This window comes from Nerophis lumbriciformis, linkage group LG25 (genome assembly GCF_033978685.3).
Source record: "Nerophis lumbriciformis linkage group LG25, RoL_Nlum_v2.1, whole genome shotgun sequence".
Lineage (NCBI taxonomy): Eukaryota > Metazoa > Chordata > Actinopteri > Syngnathiformes > Syngnathidae > Nerophis > Nerophis lumbriciformis.
The window spans coordinates 32591803-32614302 of record NC_084572.2 but is presented as its reverse complement, the minus strand read 5'-3'; the positions used below and the strand labels follow the sequence as shown (position 1 = coordinate 32614302).

The 22500-nt window shown below is 36.4% G+C and overlaps 2 protein-coding genes across 3 annotated transcripts in view; one reads left to right on the top strand and one right to left on the bottom strand.

Annotated features, from left to right (window-relative positions):
• Positions 1-18459, bottom strand: part of ift27 (intraflagellar transport 27 homolog (Chlamydomonas)) — a 25659-nt gene extending 7200 nt beyond the window's left edge. Inside the window, exons 1-4 of the mRNA XM_061984576.1 lie at positions 18410-18459; positions 18308-18351; positions 13681-13760; positions 3997-4056 (exon numbers count right to left, since the gene is read on the bottom strand). Coding sequence (XP_061840560.1) covers positions 3997-4056; positions 13681-13760; positions 18308-18341 — 174 coding nt within the window. The 5' untranslated portion in view covers positions 18342-18351; positions 18410-18459. The remainder of the gene's footprint in view (positions 1-3996; positions 4057-13680; positions 13761-18307; positions 18352-18409) is intronic.
• Positions 18460-22032: 3573 nt separating this feature from the next.
• Positions 22033-22500, top strand: part of LOC133621837 (synaptogyrin-1-like) — a 61909-nt gene continuing 61441 nt past the window's right edge. For both annotated transcript variants that reach the window (XM_061984231.1, XM_061984232.1), the window contains exon 1: positions 22033-22360. In XM_061984231.1, the coding sequence (XP_061840215.1) occupies positions 22259-22360 (102 nt within the window). In that variant the 5' untranslated portion in view covers positions 22033-22258. The remainder of the gene's footprint in view (positions 22361-22500) is intronic.

The window sequence follows — 22500 nt, the reverse complement described above, 5'->3', positions numbered from 1 at the left end:
ACATTGATTAAACGTCGTCAAAAAGCATGTTGTTTCAACGTTGTATTTGCGTTGTAGAATATTGGTTGGGAAATTACCAAATTTCAATGATCTAATCAACGTCAGAACGCGACATTGAATAAATGTTGTTAAAAAGCATGCTGTTTCAACGTTGTATTTGTGTTGTAGAATATTGGTTGGGAAATGACAACATTTCAATGGTCAAATCAACGTCAGAACCCAACATTGATTAAACGTCGTCAAAAAGCATGTTGTTTCAACGTTGTATTTGCGTTGTAGAATATTGGTTGGGAAATTACCAAATTTCAATGGTCTAATCAACGTCAGAACCCGACATTGAATAAATGTTGTTAAAAAGCATGTTGTTTCAACGTTGTATTTGTGTTGTAGAATATTGGTTGGGAAATGATTAAATTCAATGGTCAAATCAACGTCACAACCCAACATTGATTAAACGTCGTCAAAAAGCATGTTGTTTCAACGTTGTATTTGTGTTGTAGAATATTGGTTGGGAAATTACCAAATTTCAATGGTCTAATCAACGTCACAACGCGACATTGAATAAATGTTGTTAAAAAGCATGTTGTTTCAACGTTGTATTTGTGTTGTAGAATATTGGTTGGGAAATGACAACATTTCAATGGTCAAATCAACGTCAGAACCCGACATTGATTAAACGTCGCCAAAAAGATGTTTCAACGCTGTATTTGTGTTGTAGAATATTGGTTGGGAAATGACCAAATTTCAATGGTCAAATCAACGTCACAACCCAACATTGATTAAACGTCGTCAAAAAGATGTTGTTTCAATGCTGTATTTGTGTTGTAGAATATTGGTTGGGAAATGACCAAATCCAAAGGTCAAATCAACGTCACAACCTGACATTGAATAAATGTTGTTAAAAAGCATGTTGTTTCAATGTTGTATTTGTGTTGTTGAATATTGGTTGGGAAATTACCAAATTTCAATGGTCAAATCAACGTCAGAACCCGACATTGATTAAACGTCGCCAAAAAGATGTTTCAACGCTGTATTTGTGTTGTAGAATATTGGTTGGGAAATGACCAAATTTCAATGGTCTAATCAACATCACAACCCGACATTGAATAAACATTGTTAAAAAGCATGTTGTTTCAACGTTGTGTTTGTGTTGTAGAATATTGGTTGGGAAATTACCAAATTTCAATGGTCAAATCAACGTCAGAAGCTGACATTGATTAAACGTTGTCAAAAAGATGTTGTTTCAACGCTGTATTTGTGTTGTAGAATATTGGTTGGGAACTTACCAAATTTCAATGGTCAAATCAACATCAGAACCCGACATTGATTAAACGTCGTCAAAAAGTTGTTTCAACGTTGTATTTGTGTTGTAGAATATTGGTTGGGAAATTACCAAATTTCAATGGTCAAATCAACGTCAGAACCCAACATTGATTAAACGTCATCACAAAGATGTTGTTTCAACGTTGTGTTTGTGTTGTAGAATATTGGTTGGGAAATTACCAAATTTCAATGGTCAAATCAACGTCAGAACCCGACATTGATTAAACGTCGTCAAAAAGATGTTGTTTCAACGCTGTATTTGTGTTGTAGAATATTGGTTGGGAAATGACCAAATCCAATGGTCAAATCAACGTCACAACCAGACATTGAATAAACGTTGTTAAAAAGCATGTTGTTTCAACGTTGTATTTTTGTTGTAGAATATTGGTTGGGAAATTACCTAATTTCAATGGTCAAATCAACGTCAGAAGCTGACATTGATTAAACGTTGTCAAAAAGTATGTTGTTTCAACGCTGTATTCGTGTTGTAGAATATTGGTTGGGAAATTACCAAAATTCAACAGAAAAATCAACATCAGAACCCGATAGTGATTAAATGTTGTCTTAAAAAGAAGTTGTTCCAACCCTGTATTTGTGTTGTAGAATATTGGTTGGGAAATGACCAAATTTCAATGGTCAAATCAACGTCAGAACCTAACATTGATTAAACGTCGTCAAAAAGATGTTGTTTCAACGTTGTATTTGTGTTGTAGAATATTGGTTGGGAAATTACCAAAATTCAATGGTCAAATCAACATCCGAACCCAACATTGATTAAACGTAGTCAAAGAGCATGTTGTTTCAACGTTATGTTTGACTTGCTCAACGTCAGGACCTAATTCAACAAGTTCTCATTGTTGTTTTAATGTCTTGTGCCTGCAGGGATACTGTCCTTTAATCAAGTTATTCTTTGGCGTATGACGAGATGGTGACCGCGTACCAATAGCGGTACATGTACCACGGTTTGAGAATCCCTGGATTAGAGCTAAATTAGGGCCAAAGGTTTTGTATTTAAAAAAAAAAAAAATTCTGCTAAATTCATAGTTTTGATGCCTTCAGTGAGAATCTACAATGTAAAAAGTCATGAAAATAAAGAAAACCATTGAAATGAGAAGGTGTGTCCAAACTTTTGACCTGTACTCTATCTAAAAAACAGTTTTGTCTTCCATAGGAAACTATATATTATGCAAAAGCATTACAGTAAATATGCAATAATTAAATTCAATCTGTTCAGTGTTTTGAAAATTATTTTCTACAAAGTCTAACTGATATGTTCTAAAAAGGACCCACTTTATTTTGTTGCAGTGTACACAGTGCCAATTTGAACTACTACGTTTGATCGTGGGGTGGTACAGCTCGGTTGGTAGAGTGGCCGTGCCAGCAACTTGAGGATTTCAGGTTCGATACCCGCTTCCGCCATCCTAGTCCCTGCCGTTGTGTCCTTGGGCAAGACACTTTACCCACCTGCTCCCAGTGACACCCACACTGGTTTAAATGTAACTTAGATATTGGGGTTCACTATGTAAAACGCTTTGAGTCACTAGAGAAAAGCGCTATATAAATATAATTCACTTCACAAATAAGAACAGAACTTGTTTTGAATGATCTCTGTCCTTTGTATTCAGTGGTTTCTTTAAAACAGGGGTGCCAAACTCATTTTCATTGAGGGCTACTTTCAGAGGGCCGCTTTTTAAAAATTAATTCACATTATGCATGCGGGTAATAACCTGTGATTAATCATGATTAATCAGAATGCCCGTGCATTTGATTATTAGATTTTTTCATGTATAACTTGCTTTAAAATCATAAATAAAGATGACAAGTAGATATTTCACGATTTGTTTTTTTATCTCACAAAAATAGTTTTGCAATACAGTATATAATAATAATATTAAAGTTTAAAATATGCATTTTTTTTCTGTCAAAATTTAAAGAACTTTTAGTAAAAAATTTAGTAAAAAACAAAAAGGATTTTATTTAAACCCATTTTTCCAGGCTTTCGCAGGCCACATAGAATGATTTGGCGGGCCAGAACTGGGTTTGACACCTGTGTTTTTAAATGTATGGGGGGGAAAAAACGGGCAAAATCGTAAATATAATTGTGGAGGGGGGACGTGGCCTGTGGGCCTGCCGCGGAACGGGGTGTGCCAGGACTGGCCTCGAAAACAGCGACAGGTGAGTAGATGGCCCTGGTGGGCCTTGTTATCTAATCACCTGTCGCCTTTATTAGCAGCAGCCGGAATGAGACACGTGGTTGGATTGGAGTGGGAGCCAGAGAGAGAGACACAAACTCAGAAAAAGACATTTTGCTGGAAAACAAAAGGCTTGCACTCTTTAATGAAAATAAAACAGTGTTGTACCCTGAAAGCCGGGCTCTCGTGGCAGTGTGTGGTGGTCCGAGGAACCCACTAGAGGGCAACCTCTCAAAAAAAAATTTGTGAAAAAAATCTGAGATTCTATTTCCAGGCCGAATCGCCCAGGCCGAGGTCACTTTTACGTCATAGCAGACCTTTTAAAAGCTTGATATTAGTAACCAGTTTATCTGCTAAACATGGCGTTCGCATGGTGGCGTTCATTCAACATGGCAACGGGTGACGCTTGCTCTACAAAACAATGAGCACGCATGGACACACACACACACACACACACACACACACACACACTCAAACTCACCACGCTGTCGTTGCTCTCAGGGATGTTGACACTTTTGATGAGCAGCTCCACACCCGTTGTCTGCCAAACAAAAACACAGGTGTGGTGTTAATTAAAAGTCTGTCTGGCTGCACGGTGAGCAGTAAACACTTCTTCCCTGGCTGTCAGTGCCTCTGAATAGAGACCTCACAGGCTGGCCATCACACTTGGAAGTAAGTAAACAACACGGGGGAGTAAAGTTGCAGTATTAGCCTTGTACTGCCTCTCATTCATAGAGTTATAACACACACACACACATATTCTTGTATTTCTTACCTTCTTGAGACCTCCGAAAAATGCCTCCCTCTTTAGGACCACCCTTTCCAGATATGTAAAGATTTGTATTTACAACATTAATAATATATACTTTGCATAGAAAAAAGCTTGCTGTGAAAAATTTGTTGGAATTTCACAAGAAAACACAAGTCCAGATTTTACAAGAAAAACTGAACATTTGTGCAATATTATGATAAAAGTTGGAATTTTATTCAATAACAGTTGCAATTTTACAAAAAAAAGCTTTAAATTTTGGCAATTTTATGAAAAGAGTCGTAATTTTACTCGACAAAAGTCACAATTTTATAATAAAACTTTTAACATTTTGGCAATATTATAATAATAATCGGACAAAAGTCATAATTTTACTCAAACAATGTCACTATTTTACAAGAACAACAACAAAATTGGCAACATTGTGATAAAAGTCAGATTTTTATATGACAAATGTCACCATTTTGCATTAAAAAGTAATCATTTTACGTTAAAAAAAAGTAATAATTTTAGGAGAAAATATTGCAATATTACAGAAACAGAAAGAATATGAGAAATTGTTCCCAATTTTATAAGAAAAAAGTCGACACATTGTGAGAAAAAGACTGCTTTTAGTTCATTTATTTTTGGGGGCATTTTTTGTTTGTAATTGGTTTTTAATCTTCATTATTTACTTCAAGTAAATAATATGCATATTTTATTTTCAATTAATTTTGGCCAAAGGGGCCGGATTTAAATTTCTTACAAAACACATATTACATATGTTGACCAGAGGGGGGAGCACTTCAAGTTTTTACACCCACTTGTTATTTCATATGTTGGCCAGAGAGGGAGCACTTCACGTTTTTACACACACTTGTTATTTCATATGTTGGCCAGAGGGGGAGCACTTCAAGTTTTTACACACACTTGTTATTTCATATGTTGACCAGAGGGGGGAGCGCTTTAAGTTTTTACACCCACTTGTTATTTCATATGTTGACCAGAGGGGGAGCACTTTTAAAACTGACACACAGTCAATTTGAAAAATCCCTTCTTTTTTGGGACCACACTCATTTTGATAGATTTCACCACCAGGGGTGCTAATGAGACATTCTCTATTAGATGCAATGGTTTTCCGTATTAGGACCACGATTTATGTCCTAACTTGTTCACACCTCCTCATATGGAAGCTACTTTTCCTTGTTGATGTCTCAAGAATGGTAGAAACACACACACACACACACACACACACACACACACACACACACACACACACACACACACACACACACACACACACACACACACACGCGCACACATTATTGTATTTGTTACCTTCTTGAGACCTCCGAAAAATGCCTCCCTCTTTAGGACCACCCTTTCTAGATATATAAAGATTTGTATTTACAACATTAATAATATATACTTTGCATAGAAAAAAGCTTGTTGGGAAAAATGAGTTGGAATTTCACAAGAAAACGCAAGTCCAAATTTTACAAGAAAAACTGAACATTTGTGCAATATTATGATAAAAGTTGGAATTTTACTCAATATCAGTCACAATTTTACAAGAAAAAGCTTTAAATTTTGGCAATTTTATGAAGAGTCGTAATTGTACTCGACAAAAGTCACAATTTTATAAGAAAACTTTAACATTTTGGCAATATTATAATAATAATCGGACAAAAGTCATAATTTTACTCAAAAAATGTCACTTTTTTACAAGAACAACAAAAAAATTGGCAATATTGTGATAAAAGTCCGAATTTTATATGACAAATGTCACCATTTTGCATTAAAAAGTAATCATTTTACGTTAAAAAAGTAATAATTTTACGAGATAATATTGTAATATTACAGAAACAGAAAGAATATGAGAAATTGTTCTCAATTTTATAAGAAAAAAGTCGACACATTGTGAGAAAAAGACTGCTTTTAGTTCATTTATTTTTGGGGGCATTTTTTGTTTGTAATTGGTTTTTAATTTTCATTATTTACTTCAAGTAAATAATATGCATATTTTATCTTCAATTAATTTTGGCCAAAGGGGGTGGATTTAAATTTCTTACAAAACACATATTACATATGTTGACCAGAGGGGGGAGCACTTCAAGTTTTTACACACACTTGTTATTTCATATGTTGGCCAGAGAGGGAGCACTTCACGTTTTTACACCCACTTGTTATTTCATATGTTGACCAGAGAGGGAGCACTTTTAAAACCGACACACAGTCAATTTGAAAAATCCCTTCTTTTTTGGGACTACCCTCATTTTGATAGATTCCACCACCAGGGGTGCTAATGAGACATTCTCTATTAAATGCAATGGTTTTCCGTATTAGGACCACGATTTATGTCCTAATTTGTTCACACCTCCTCATATGGAAGCTACTTTTCCTTGTTGATGTCTCAAGAATGGTAGAAACACACACACACACACACACACACACACACACACGCACGATTTTTTTTTTTGTAATTGGTTTTTAATCTTCATTATTTATATTATTTAGTAAATAATATACATATTTTCTTTTTAATTAGTTTTGGCCAAAGGGGGCGGATTTCAATTTCTTACAAAACACTTATTACATATGTTGACCAGAGGGGGGAGCACTTCAAGTTTTTACGCACACTTGTTATTTCATATGTTGGCCAGAGGGGGAGCACTTCACATTTTTACACACACTTGTTATTTCATATGTAGCACTTCAAGTTTTTACACACACTTGTTATTTCATATGTTGACCAGAGGGGGGAGCGCTTTAAGTTTTTACACCCACTTGTTATTTCATATGTTGACCGGAGGGGGAGCACTTTTAAAACAGACACAGTCAATTTGAAAAATCCCTCCTTTTTGGGACCACCTTCATTTTGATAGATTTCACCACCAGGGGTGCAAATGAGACATTCTCTACTAGATGCAATGGTTTTCCGCATTGGGACCATGATTTATGTCCTAACTTGTTCACAACTCCTCATATGGAGGGTACTTTTCCTTGTTGGTGTCTTAAGAAGGGTAGAAACACACACACACACACACACACACACACACACACACACACACACACACACACACACACACACACACACACACACACACACACACACACACACACACACACAGAAAGATTGTGTGTACGTCAGTGCCGCAGTGGTGCTCTAATGAGCTTCTGTGATGCGCCCCAATGTCAACGAGGGCCCATTAGCAACAAATAAGCTGGAATATTGCTAACGGGCCGTCTGACATTTTCCAAAAGGAGGATGTGCGCGGAACGGCCGCCGGCCCGCGCTGGCCTTTTGCCACCAAAAGTTGAAGAAGACTGGGGTAGGCTTAATGAAGCCTTCGTCACCTTCGCAGATGGAAGAACACTCGGTTTCTCTGCAAAGATGCATTGTGATGAAACATGGCTGTCGCCAAGACCATTACATTGTCAGTCGATTATGAATAATTACTACACTTAATTACTCGGCCAGTCTAGTACCCGCACTCTTTTACTATGAAGCCACACTGTTGTAACACGTGGCTTAGCATTGTTTTGCTGAAATAAGCAGGGGCGTCCATGATAATGTTGTTTGGATGGCAACATATGTTGCTCCAAAACCTGTATGTACCTTTCAGCATTAATGGCGCCTTCACAGATGTGTAAGTTACCCATGTCTTGGGCACTAATACACCCCCATACCATCACAGATGCTGGCTTTTCAACTTTGCACCTATAACAGTCCTGATGGTTCTTTTCCTCTTTGTTACGCAGGACACGACGTCCACAGTTTCCAAAAACTCGTCAGACCACAGAACACTTTTCCACTTTGCATCAGTCCATCTTAGATGAGCCCGGCGGCGTTTCTGGGTGTTGTTGATAAATGGCTTTCGCTTTGCATAATAGTTTTAACTTGCACTTACAGATGTAGCGACCAACTGTAGTTACTGACAGTGGTTTTCTGAAGTGTTTCTGAGCCCATGTGGTGATATCCTTTACACACTGATGTCTCTTTTTGATGCGGTACCGCCTGAGGGATCGAAGGTCCGTAATATCATCGCTTACGTGCAGTGATGTCTCCAGATTCTCTGAACCTTTTGATATTTCGAACCGTAGATGGTGAAATCCCTAAATTCCTTGCAATAGCTGGTTGAGAAATGTTGTTCTTAAACTGTTAAAACAATATGCTCACGCATTTGTTGACAAAGTGGTGACCCTCGCCCCGTCCTTGTTTGTGAATGACTGAGCATTTCATGGAAGCTGCTTTTATACCCAATCATGGCACCCACCTGTTCCCAATTAGCCTGTTCACCTGTGGGATGTTCCAAATAAGTGTTTGATGAGCATTCCTCAACTTTCTCAGTCTTTTTTGCTACTTGCGCCAGCTTTTTTGAAACATGTTGCAGGCATCAAAATTCCAAATGAGCTAATATTTGCAAAAAATAACAAAGCTTCTCAGTTGGAACGTTAAATATCTTGTCTTTGCAGTCTATTCAATTGAATATAAGTTGAAAAGGATTTGCAAATCATTGTATTCTGTTTTTATTTACCATTTACACAACGTGCCAACTTCACTGGTTCTGGGGTTTTTAATATATCATTATTTTTTAAATACAATTCCAATTCCGACCCGGCAACATTCCAAATAGCAATCAACAGAGTAATTAAGAGGACAGACAAACATGACACAAAAAATCCAAAGTCGCCAAAGAAAAATGAATAATATCAACAACAGCATCAATATTAATAAGAAATCCAACAACAAAACCCTCATTTACATTGTCATCACAGTCATTTATTAAAAAAAAAAGATTAATGATTAATAATTCCTACTTTGCATAAATGAATGCACTACAGTCCGGCCCCAAACGAACAAAGATTGATAAACGAGGGAGCATCATTTGTATTTTTTTTATGTATTGGCCTTTATTTTGGTTTTGCATGTAGTCTTTTTCTAACTATACTGTACTGTAGCTCAATTTGGCAGATTTTGACCTACATTAGATTAGCTTCAGTGTGTTTCTTTCTTTCTTTCTTTAGTTTATTTCGAACATGAACACACTTACAGTATAATACATCACACAATTTCGTATAATTTCACTTTACATCATGTCCGAAAAGGAGTAGGAAGAAGCTAAGCTTATTTAATCCTACCCCTTTCCCACTTCAGAGCGTTTACAAATATATAGAATCATCTACTGACCTTTTTATGTAATAAAATAACATCTGTGAATTAGTATACACAACAGTTTTGTAATATGCAATTAATTAATTCAGTCATTATTAACATACTGAGATGAAGAATATCTTATTTTTAATAAGGTTGAAAGTATTTCTCATAATTATTCTTCTTTGTACTTTGTAAGCACTATTATTTTGAACAACCTCTTAAACTGGATCATATCAGAAACTTCTTTACTTAATCCATTCCATCATTTAATTCCACATACTGATATGCTAAAGGTTGTAAGTGTTGTACATGCATACAGATGTTTTAAATTAGAATGTTTAATAAACAAAGAGCAGAACAATATCAAAGAATGGTTTCTTTTTGTCTGTATGACAACAGTTAGGACCGCCCCCTCCCGCTCATGTATTTCATAACACAAGTAGTCATTTTAAGTCGGACCTCCATCCGGCCCCACCAGGCGAGACCTTTGTTGTTATTGTGCGTGCATGCGTTTCCCCTTAGCGTGTGTGTAAACAAGTTAAGTACCTGTTCTAGTGGCGTTCCAGGATCCCGCTGTATTAATGATCGACCTTCCTGTCACCGCAGTGCCCCCAACGGAGCTGACTCAGCAAGACTTTAATGCGCACACACACACACACACACACACACACACACACACACACACACACACACACACCCACACACACACACACACACACACACACACGCACAGCTTTCAAAGGGGCAGAAAATTGCCAATCAATTCCCAGAATCCATCCGGAAAGTTCCAATGGGCTGCTCAGCAATATGAAACGTGGGAGTTTTGAAAGTTCGACCTTCTATTTGTATTCAATGTATTTATTGTACTAATTATTGGAGGGTAATTCCTACAAAATGTGTCCTACGCGCAAGTTAATTCCCAAACTCTATGTGTCCTATGACCCAGTGTTTTTCAACCTTTTTTGAGCCGAGGCACATTTTTTTCATAAAAGAAAATACGGAAGCACACCACCAGCAGAAAAGGTTAAAAAATGAAACTCCACCAGGTTGTCGTGCCTTATTTTGAGTTTGTTGTCGTTTCCTGTGTGTAGTGCTTTAGTTCATGTCTTGCGCAAAATATACGCCACACTTACACACCCCACCACCCCCAACCCAACACCCTCGACGCAAATCCCATAGGGGTGATGAATGGATGGTCAGCGCCTGATAGCTGCAGCCTACCATCATGACCACGCACTCCCTTCCCTCTGTTGCTAGGTATCTCGAGATGTACGTTGTAATATGTATATGTGCTTTGCTATGGAGTTTTTTTTCCCACTCCAGACTAGGCCCCCTTAGGAGCCCAGTCTAGATTGTATTTTTTTACTCATCCTTCCCCAGCGTTTTACCTTTTTCCCCATCTTTTATGGGGCGCCTTGTGGCGACCCATCAGCGTTCCTGTTCTGTAACCCTGTACACTGTTTGTTTGTCTAATCTTGAACGGGTTTGTACTGAAAACAAAGTTTTGTTGTACTTGTGCAATGACAATAAATACCTATATATCTATCTATTTTGGTGACCCTTCCTGTTTTGTTGGTGTTCTCCTGTAGCAGCTTCACGCCTTCCTTTGAGTGCTATTGCCCGCACCTGCTTTGTTTTCGCAATCAAGACTATTAAAGTTGTGCGTACGCTATCCTTCTTTGTGGGGACATTGTTGATTGTCATGTCATGTACGGGATGTGTTTGGTGGACGCCGTCTTTGCTCCACACGCTGTAAGTTTTTGCTGTCGTCCAGCATTCTGTTTTTGTTGACTTTGTAGCCAGTTCAGTTTTACTTTGGTTTTACATAGCCATCCCTATGCTTCAGTGCCTTTTCCTAGCGGGACTTGCCTTTTGTTGATTTTTGGTTTAAGCGTTACATACCTTTTTTACCTGCACACTGTCTCCCGCTGTGCTCTGCATATTGGGATCATGACAAACCATCTTCGACGCATTCCGACTTCTACAAAGCAATGAACTACCTGCTGCCACCTACTGGTATGGAGTATTACATGGTTACCCTGCCAAGCTCTACACAGCACAGGTACTAGACAACGGCACATTATTATGATTATTGATTTGCAAAAAATATTTTTTGGACCATTTAGGTGAAGTTGCATAATTTCCTACAGCACACCAGACAATATCTCACGGCACAGTGGTTGAAAATCACTGCTATAACCGACAAAGTTGACAGATTTAAGTGTGCAATGAACAAATGTGGAACACGCACGTTTCATGTGGCTAAGTGCTCTGTGAACACGGACGCAGCCATGACCCAATACATCAGAGTCACGCTCGCCTTCCTTATAGTGGAAAAATTAGCATAAATAATGCAGATTGGTATTAGCTGCATCGGCATTCAATGATGCATTATGCCGCTGAGTGGTTCCAATGCTGATGTGTAGACCTCTGCAGGACCTTCAAAAACGTAGACTGAGGCGCAATTGCATCCTTAGAGAGCCCTTAAAAGGGAACTGCATTTTTTTGGAATTTTGCCTATCATTCACCGGCCTTACGTACGACAAGAACGAGGTGGCTAACAATGCAGCGAATGAAAGTACGCTATTGCACCCATAGATCCCTCTAAAAAAACATCCAAAAAACGCCAAAAATACTCTATTTACATGTCGTGACCTGAATATTAACCAAGTACGAGCGATGTTGTTATTATAAGCGCTAACGCAGAGGAACTACTTTTATGGCACTGTGATCACAGAGCGCTAACTGCGAGTGCTGCTATATTGACACACTGAGCTGGTGAGCTGCTGCATCGCCTCTGAGCTGGTGAAAGTTCATTCTAGATCAGGGGTCTGCAGCCTTTACTATCTAAAGAAACATTTTGCCGCCCCTTCCACTAAAGAAAAAAATATATACAGAGCCGCAAAATGTAACACAGCTTATAAACTTTTAAAAGTCTTAATTGTTTTTATATTACAGAAAAAACAATCTGTCCATGTGAAATTAAACAATTTTTTCTCTGTATTTTATATATATATATATATATATATATATATATATATATATATATATATATATATATATATATATATATATATACACACACATTATATATGACATTTTAATATATATAAACACACACACACACACACATATTATATATATATATATATATATATATGTATATATATATACACACACATTATGTATGACATTTTAATAAATTATGTATATATATATAAACACACATAAATATATATATATATATATATATATATATATATAAATATATATATATATATATATATATATATATATATATATATATACACACACATTATGTATGACATTTTAATATATTATATACATATATATAAACACACACACACACATATACATATATATATATATATATATATGTGTGTTTATATATATGTATATAATATATTAAAATGTCATACATAATGTGTGTATATATATATATATATATATATATATATATATATATATATATATATATATATCTCCTGATGACTGAGGGAACCCCCCCTCATGAAACAGGCCTGTAGAGATGAAATAGTCTTGTGATTTTTTTCCCACACATACATATATTGCGCTCTACTACGGTATCGAGCACTATTTTTTGGATAACCTTATTAAGACATATATATATATATATATATATATATATATATATATATATATATATATATATATATATATATATATATATATATATATATATATACACACACACACATTATGTATGACATTTTAATATATTATATATATATATATATAAACACACATAAATATATATATAAACACACATAAATATATATATATATATATATATATATATACATATATATATATATATATACAGTATATATATATATATATACACACATTATGTATGACATTTGAATATATTATATACATATATATATAAATACACACATATATATACATATATATATATATATATATATATATACATACATACATATATACGTATATATATGTATATATATATATATATATATATATATACATACATACATTTATATATATATATATATATATATATATATATATATTTAGAGCACTTTATAGCCGAAATAGAGAGACTCCCATTGACTGACTTTTGCTAGTGTTTATTTACGATTTAGAATGCATAAAAAAAGAAAAACACATGTCTCACATAAGGATTGTGAATGATACGCAACATTTTTTTAAAGTGCAGTTTATGTATATATGTACATGTATATGTATCTCACCATACTGTAGTTCTTCTGGAAGAGAGTGCCATCACTGTGGAACATCTGCGACAGAGCACTTTTGCCTACAGCTGGATCTCCTGTGCAGACAAAGACATTGAACCAGGGTATTAAAAAAAGGCCAATAAAATATGCTAATGCAAAAGACGGGACTCCTATTGGTTTTGATTGATGGATTCTTGGTTACTCTTGATTTTAATTGTCGTCAATTTTAATATTTAACCTACTTACAGTTTACAACCTTGTCAATTGACATGAAACCATGTGTTAATCACAGAGATGATTATTTACTTAACACACAAATCTTAGGCTTAGGTCAGTGTCAGAATAATTGTATCTAAGTTATCACAAAACTTTGTGTTGCCATGAGTTCCCGGCGAGAAGACAAAAGCTGTCTTTGATCCTACCAAGAAGAAGGCTTGTAAAACTCCACTGTGTAGGATGGGGAGCGACATGAGGGTTCTATTTCTTTGATGTATTGTAATCCACAGAAAGATTTTGTCTTGACCCAAGAACTACAAAGCGAAGAGGAAGCAGGGCCTGACTCCCCTCCAGGCACCTTTTCTTTTAACTGTTTTACGACCTTTTCTTTGTAATCAAAGGCGATGGCTGTTTACGACCCCCCCTTCCTTAGAAACAGCTGTTTCCATGTAATCAGGGAAAGTCCAAAAAAAAAGGAGGTGTACAATCTTTCGTCAGAGCGTGGTGACACTGTACAAGGGTACAGGTGTACACGTTTCTCCTCAATTGAGCCAAATTTAATTCTGTCTATGTTTAATTCCTTGCTTCTTGTCTTGTTTAATAGATGTCATCAGTGTTTGAACCTGACAGTCAGGCTGATTACAATAATAAATATTACTCAAATATACTGCATAAGAAGGGACTCATAGATACCTGATAAATAAATAAATGTGCATATAATAATTTAGTGCTAAAATAAACTAGATTAATAATAATACATATGGTTGTTAACTAAACTGTCAATAAAACTTAAGTGCAAATGAAAATACAGCTTCACCACTTTAATCATAATTTTTGCGCTTAAACTTTTCTATTACTTTAGCGTCAGACTTCTTTTGTTTGTTTGATTTTGTCATTACAGCCACAAGTGGTGGAAAAGTGTATTGCAGCTGAGAACCAACGCAGCCCATCCAGAAACATATGTTTTGGTGGCCCAATGGTTAAGAAACACGGTCTAGAGCAGGGGTGTCCAAAGGTCGGCTCGGGGACCATTTGCGGCCCGCAGCTCATTTTTTTAACGGCCCGCGGCACCTTCTAAAAATACCATTAAAAATATATTTAAAAAAAGTAAAATAAAAGAGCAAACAGGTGAAATGTAACGATAAAAAGTTGCAATAATAACACAAAGCTGCTATGCAGGCTGTTCTTTTCTTTAAACTTGTTTGGGCAATTTTTGCTTATTTCTAAGTGTGTTTGCCATAAAAAAATCAAAGTGTTCTATGAAAAGGGCATAAAACAAATCAAAAAAAAAAAAACACCATAAAAAATCATTTAAAATGTATAATCGACAGATGGACCTGAAGTTCTTGAGCGTATGACCTTTCTGGATTCCTAAGAATTTTGGTGTTTGTTTTTTTTTAACTGTGTTTGCTCCAAAACAATAATGAATGAAATTCAACGTTGTTATGAATCATTGACCTATTTTTGGCAAGATTTCCTAAACAAAAAGGGCTTAAAAAAACAAATACAAAAATGTAAACTTCGATAGATAGATCTAAAGTTGATCTACAGATGCAAGCGTTGAAAAAAACAAAAACATAATAATAATAAAAAAATGAATAAACACATGTTTTGTATTATTAGTATTCAACATTATATGATTTATTTGTAACACTTTATGACCCTTCTGAATCCTTGGGACAAAACTTGAGGGAGCCCTACATTTATAATAAAATATATACAGGTAAAAGCCAGTAAATTAGAATATTTTGAAAAACTTGATTTATTTCAGTAATTGCATTCAAATGGTGTAACTTGTACATTATATTTATTCATTGCACACAGACTGATGCATTCAAATGTTTATTTCATTTAATTTTGATGATTTGAAGTGGCAACAAATGAAAATCCAAAATTCCGTGTGTCACAAAATTAGAATATTACTTAAGGCTAATACAAAAAAGGGATTTTTAGAAATGTTGGCCAACTGAAAAGTATGAAAATGAAAAATATGAGCATGTACAATACTCAATACTTGGTTGGAGCTCCTTTTGCCTCAATTACTGCGTTAATGCGGCGTGGCATGGAGTCGATGAGTTTCTGGCACTGCTCAGGTGTTATGAGAGCCCAGGTTGCTCTGATAGTGGCCTTCAACTCTTCTGCGTTTTTGGGTCTGGCATTCTGCATCTTCCTTTTCACAATACCCCACAGATTTTCTACGGGGCTATGGTCAGGGGAGTTGGCGGGCCAATTTAGAACAGAAATACCATGGTCCGTAAACCAGGCACGGGTAGATTTTGCGCTGTGTGCAGGCGCCAAGTCCTGTTGGAACTTGAAATCTCCATCTCCATAGAGCAGGTCAGCAGCAGGAAGCATGAAGTGCTCTAAAACTTGCTGGTAGACGGCTGCGTTGACCCTGGATCTCAGGAAACAGAGTGGACCGACACCAGCAGATGACATGGCACCCCAAACCATCACCCAACCATGCAAATTTTGCATTTCCTTTGGAAATCGAGGTCCCAGAGTCTGGAGGAAGACAGGAGAGGCACAGGATCCACGTTGCCTGAAGTCTAGTGTAAAGTTTCCACCATCGGTGATGGTTTGGGGTGCCATGTCATCTGCTGGTGTCGGTCCACTGTTTCCTGAGATCCAGGGTCAACGCAGCCGTCTACCAGCAAGTTTTAGAGCACTTCATGCTTCCTGCTGCTGACCTGCTCTATGGAGATGGAGATTTCAAGTTCCAACAGGACTTGGCGCCTGCACACAGCGCAAAATCTACCCGTGCCTGGTTTACGGACCATGGTATTTCTGTTCTAAATTGGCCCGCCAACTCCCCTGACCTTAGCCCCATAGCAAATCTGTGGGGTATTGTGAAAAGGAAGATGCAGAATGCCAGACCCAAAAACGCAGAAGAGTTGAAGGCCACTATCAGAGCAACCTGGGCTCTCATAACACCTGAGCAGTGCCAGAAACTCATCGACTCCATGCCACGCCGCATTAACGCAGTAATTGAGGCAAAAGGAGCTCCAACCAAGTATTGAGTATTGTACATGCTCATATTTTTCATTTTCATACTTTTCAGTTGGCCAACATTTCTAAAAATCCCTTTTTTGTATTAGCCTTAAGTAATATTCTAATTTTGTGACACACGGAATTTTGGATTTTCATTTGTTGCCACTTCAAATCATCAAAATTAAATGAAATAAACATTTGAACGCATCAGTCTGTGTGCAATGAATAAATATAATGTACAAGTTACACCTTTTGAATGCAATTACTGAAATAAATCAAGTTTTTCAAAATATTCTAATTTACTGGCTTTTACCTGTATATTGTATATGTATATTTGTTTGTGTAATCTGTGATATTTCTACTTATATACATGCTAGTACATCATCTATACAAAAAAGGAGATGAAATGGTTAAAAACCTGAATTTTACTGTAAAATTGACTATGTTTTTTCAACCAAATATTTATTGTAAATGGAAAAACTGTACCACAGTTTTTTTTTAACCTAAAATTTCAGCAAATGAGCGAAGGGTTTTTTCACAGTAAAATCCATTGACATTTTTACAATGTACAATTTGAGGGATAACTTGCTTAGAAATCATGAGTCAAACATGCAGATATGTAAATATTTATTTCAAAAATATGTTTGGAATACATTATAATACATTGGTCGCATTATTGGATACTATTAAAGTGGGAAAATATATATGCATGTATGTATGTTTTAGTGCTGTCAAATGACAACATTTTCTAATCAGATTCATCCATCCATCCATTTTCTACCGCTTATTCCCTTCGGGGTCGCGGGGGGCGCTGGAGCCTATCTCAGCCACAATAATCACAGGGTCTTACTCGCTTGCATTATTGAAAATAACTTAAGAAGAAACCTATTTTGACGCAAATGCCAGATTATATTCCCAGTTTTGATCTCGTACGTCAGGTCACTTATAGCATATAAGAATATTCTATTACTGTTAAGCAAACTATGAATAATAAAACACGCCAAAACATGTGTCCTTTATCATAGCTACACGTATGAGAAAAAAACGCGTGAAAATCAGTGGTATTCAGTGAGGTATGGTTAATTAAATGCACTGACAGTTCATTGCTCCTGCCAAATGAATTGCACTGAGTGGAGCGGATCACCACTCCAAGATGGCGGCCCCGCGTCTCGTCAGCGCCAGTCGGCAGTAGAGGTCGATGCTGCGTCTACTGAATTCCTGACTAGGCTATGTTAGCCATTTGGTGAAGTAGGTATATTAAGGTATGTATAAAATAAAACATATCAGTGATGATAGTGATAATTAGCTTTCTGAAAATGTTAAATAAAAGCCAAATACCCACCACTGACTTCCGCCATGTTATTAGCACGGTAGCTAGCTCCAGCTTTTGCTAACGCTTCACACAGGCTTCCACAAACAAGTTAGAGTCACATACCAACAAGCAGACATCTCGCCCTCAACCTCACCATCGCGGCCAACCTGAAGGAAATGTATTTTTAATCCTCAAAACGTCAAAATGTGCTTTTAAAGAACACACCGGACGCTAATTTCCCTCTGCTCGCCCGCAGCAACATGGACGCGACACGTCTCCCATAGCAACCAGGCACGGAGACATTTCATTGGTTACGTTGGCAGTGACGTAAGCACGCAGCCGCGTCGCCATTGGTCGGATTTGCGGACATGCTGAGGCATGTTATTCAAATGTCAAATCAGTCATGGCTCCCGCTGACGTCCTTGCTCTGTTGTCGTTGACTTACTTATTTATATTCAGTTTATTTGGAACATGCATACGATACAATGTATTGCATGACATATTTCAGGTTGTTTCATTACAGCACGCCCGAAAAGGAGTAGGAAGAAGCAGAGTTTATTTAATCCTACCCATTTTCATTCCATACCAATGTTATCCCATTTCCTTGTTCTCTGTAACAGAACAGTGAATGAATTAATAATAAATTAATAATATACCATAGTAAGTAAACAAATATTAAATACATAAATAATCTTTATCTCAAAAGAAAAAAAAAAGGGTTCAAGATGTTCATCATAATTATTGTTCTGTGTACTTTGTGAACCCTTGTAGTTTGATATTCAGTTGTTCTTTTGAAATATACCCACGGGAACTTTAGCTTACCTAATTCAAGTCTAGTTTAGTTTAAGTATGACAGCAAACTAAAATAGGAAGTCGATCCATGCAAGGCCAAAACATGTTTTTTTTTTAAATTATTTAATCAATTAATAATTAAGATATTTCCTCCCATTATATTAGACAAGTTTGCTTTTCGTGTTCATCAAAAGAAAATAATCAAAATGCAGTTGAAAAATAAACCAAATTAAATCATAATATCATAAAAATTCACAAGTACTAAAATGGATATATATATTTTTTTTTTTTTTTAAATAGCCTGGCAATTTTGCAATATTTTGTAATCCCTAAAAAATGTCTCTTCACAAACGAACTGTGTAACAATTGCTATGGCAGCCCATCTCAGCAGCAAATGGAATAAATGCAAAAATGCAAAAAAATTACGCGGTTTAAAAGTTCGAGATGTGAGAAAACTACAGCTAATTCTGTAGTGCATCCCCAGCACCGCCAGGGAGCGCTAACTCGCCTCACGACGAGAAGCGCCCACCTGTTGCAAACATTCCCCTTTACTTTAAACAACTAGTCATTAATATATGAGTTATTCTTATCTGTTATAAATATGACAGAATTGTGCTTTGTTTTAAAGATGTACTATTTGGATTTACACAGTATGAAAAACATTTTTTTAAAGGAATTTTACCTTTGCAACTTCATTATACTAATGGCTAAGTTTTATATTCATAAATGTAAGTTTCTCAATACCCGACCGTTTTTTTTTTGTGCCTTTAAAAAAGAATTAGAACTCTACATTAAAACACTCTCTACCTCTAACAACCAAAAAGCTGTGAAAACTATGATGCTGTGTTCCAAATTTGAATTATTTACTGAACTTGTGTGAGCCTATGGCTTTGCACTTTGTTATATATATATATATATATATATATATATATATATATATATATACATATATATATATATATATATATATACATATACATATATATATATATATATATATATATATATATATATATATATATATATATATATATATATATATATACATATACATATATATATATATATATATATATATATATATATATATATATATATATATATATATATATATATATATATATATATATATATATATATATATATATATTGCATTCTATTTTAGTTACTTTATTGAGTTTACAACCCCCTGGCGCTGTTTTGTACTGTTTTTGTACTTATTTTGATTATTTTGATTATTATTATTTCTCAATTGTTTGTAAATGTTGCAATTTAAAAATAAAGGTTTATAAAAAATTTTAAAAAAAGAAAAAAAAAAAAAAAAGCTGGTCAGAATAAACACATTGCTTGTAAAAAAAATAAAAAATAAAAATAAAAATAAAAACAGGACCAAGAAGCTTCTACGTCATTTGCGCGCGGCCGAGGCGTTTTTGTACTTATTTTTATTATTTTTATTTCTCAATTGTTTGTAAATGTTGCAATTTATAAATAAAGGTTTATAAAATAAAAAATAAAAAAAATAAAAAAAAGCTGGTCAGAATATAACACATTGCTTGTAATAATAAAAAAATAATTTAAAAAAAGGACCAAGAAGCTTCTACGTCAGGTGCGCGCGGCCGAGGCATTTTTGTACTTATTCTGATAATTATTATTTCTCAATTGTTTGTAAATTTTGCAATTTATAAATAAAGGTTTATAAAATAATCCATCCATCCATCCATCTTCTTCCGCTTATCCGAGGTCGGGTCGCGGGGGCAACAGCCTAAGCAGGGAAGCCCAGACTTCCCTCTCCCCAGCCACTTCGTCCAGCTCTTCCTGTGGGACCCCGAGGCGTTCCCAGGCCAGCCGGGAGACATAGACTTCCCAACGTGTCCTGGGTCTTCCCCGCGGCCTCCTACCGGTCGGACGTGCCCTAAACACCTCCCTAGGGAGGCGTTCGGGTGGCATCCTGACCAGATGCCCGAACCACCTCATCTGGCTCCTCTCGATGTGGAGGAGCAGCGGCTTTACTTTGAGCTCCTCCCGGATGGCAGAGCTTCTCACCCTATCTCTAAGGGAGAGCCCCGCCACTCGGCGGAGGAAACTAATTTCGGCCACTTGTACCCGTGATCTTGTCCTTTCGGTCATAACCCAAAGCTCATGACCATAGGTGAGGATGGGAACGTAGATCGACCGGTAAATTGAGAGCTTTGCCTTCCGGCTCAGCTCCTTCTGCACCACAACGGATCGATACAGCGTCCGCATTACTGAAGACGCCGCACCGATCCGCCTGTCGATCTCACGATCCACTCTTCCCTCACTCGTGAACAAGACTCCGAGGTACTTGAACTCCTCCACTTGGGGCAAGATCTCCTCCCCAACCCGGAGATGGCACTCCACCCTTTTCCGGGCGAGAACCATGGACTCGGACTTGGAGGTGCTGATAAAATAAAGAAAAATAAAAAAATAAAAAAGCTGGTCTGAATAAACACATTGTTTGTAAAAATAAAAAATAAACAAATAAAAATAAAAAAGGACCAAGAAGCTTCTACGTCACATGCGCGCGGGTGAAGCGTTTTTGTACATATTTTAATTATTATTATTTCTTAATTGTATGTAAATGTTGCAATTTATAAATAAAGGTTTATAAAATTCAGGAAAAAAAGCTATAAAAAAAAAAAAAAAAGGACCACGAAGCTTTTACGTCACTTGCGCGCAGCCGAGGCGTTTTTGTACTTATTTTGATTATTATTATTTCTCAATTGTTTGTAAATGTTGCAATTTATAAATAAAGGTTTATAAAATAAAAAAATGAAAAAAATAAAAAAAACAAAAAGCTCGTCAGAACACATTGCTTGTAAAAAAAAAACTAAAAAAAAACGTACTTATTTTGATTATTATTATTTCTCAATTGTTGGTAAATGTTGCAATTTATAAATAAAGGTTTATAAAATAAAATAAAAAAAAGCTGGTCGGAATAAACACATTGCTTGTAAAAAAAAAAAAAAAAAAAAAAAGGACCATGAAGCGTCTACGTCACGTGCGCGCGGCCGAGGCGTGACACCGGCTTGCGCGTTCACGCCCCATCTCTCGCCTTTCGCAGCGGCTCCGTGGGAGAAAAAGGGAGGACACGTCACGCGCACCTTCCTCTGCGAAAAAGTCTCGAAGAAGACTCGCCAGGGAGGCTCCAGGAAGTGTCCCGCGGGATATTGTGGCTGTGCTCGGTGCTTGACCCAGCAGGACCAGGCAGGCAGGCAGGCAGGCAGGCAGGCGGGAAGGCAGGCAGGCGGGGGGGCGGCAGCCATGGAGGGGATGCAGGCGTACGGAGCTGGGAAAGCCGGAGGAGCCTTCGACCCCGTCACCTTCTTCCAGCAGCCTCAGACCATACTCCGCATTGTGTCGTGGGTGAGTCAGTCATAAATAAATATCATCTTTTTTAAATACTAACCCTCCACTGTACTACCCAGCATGCACCGTGATCGTAATTGTGTCATTTAACGGGGTCAATTGTGTGGTTATTTGAAGTCCTGCAGTAAACAAACATG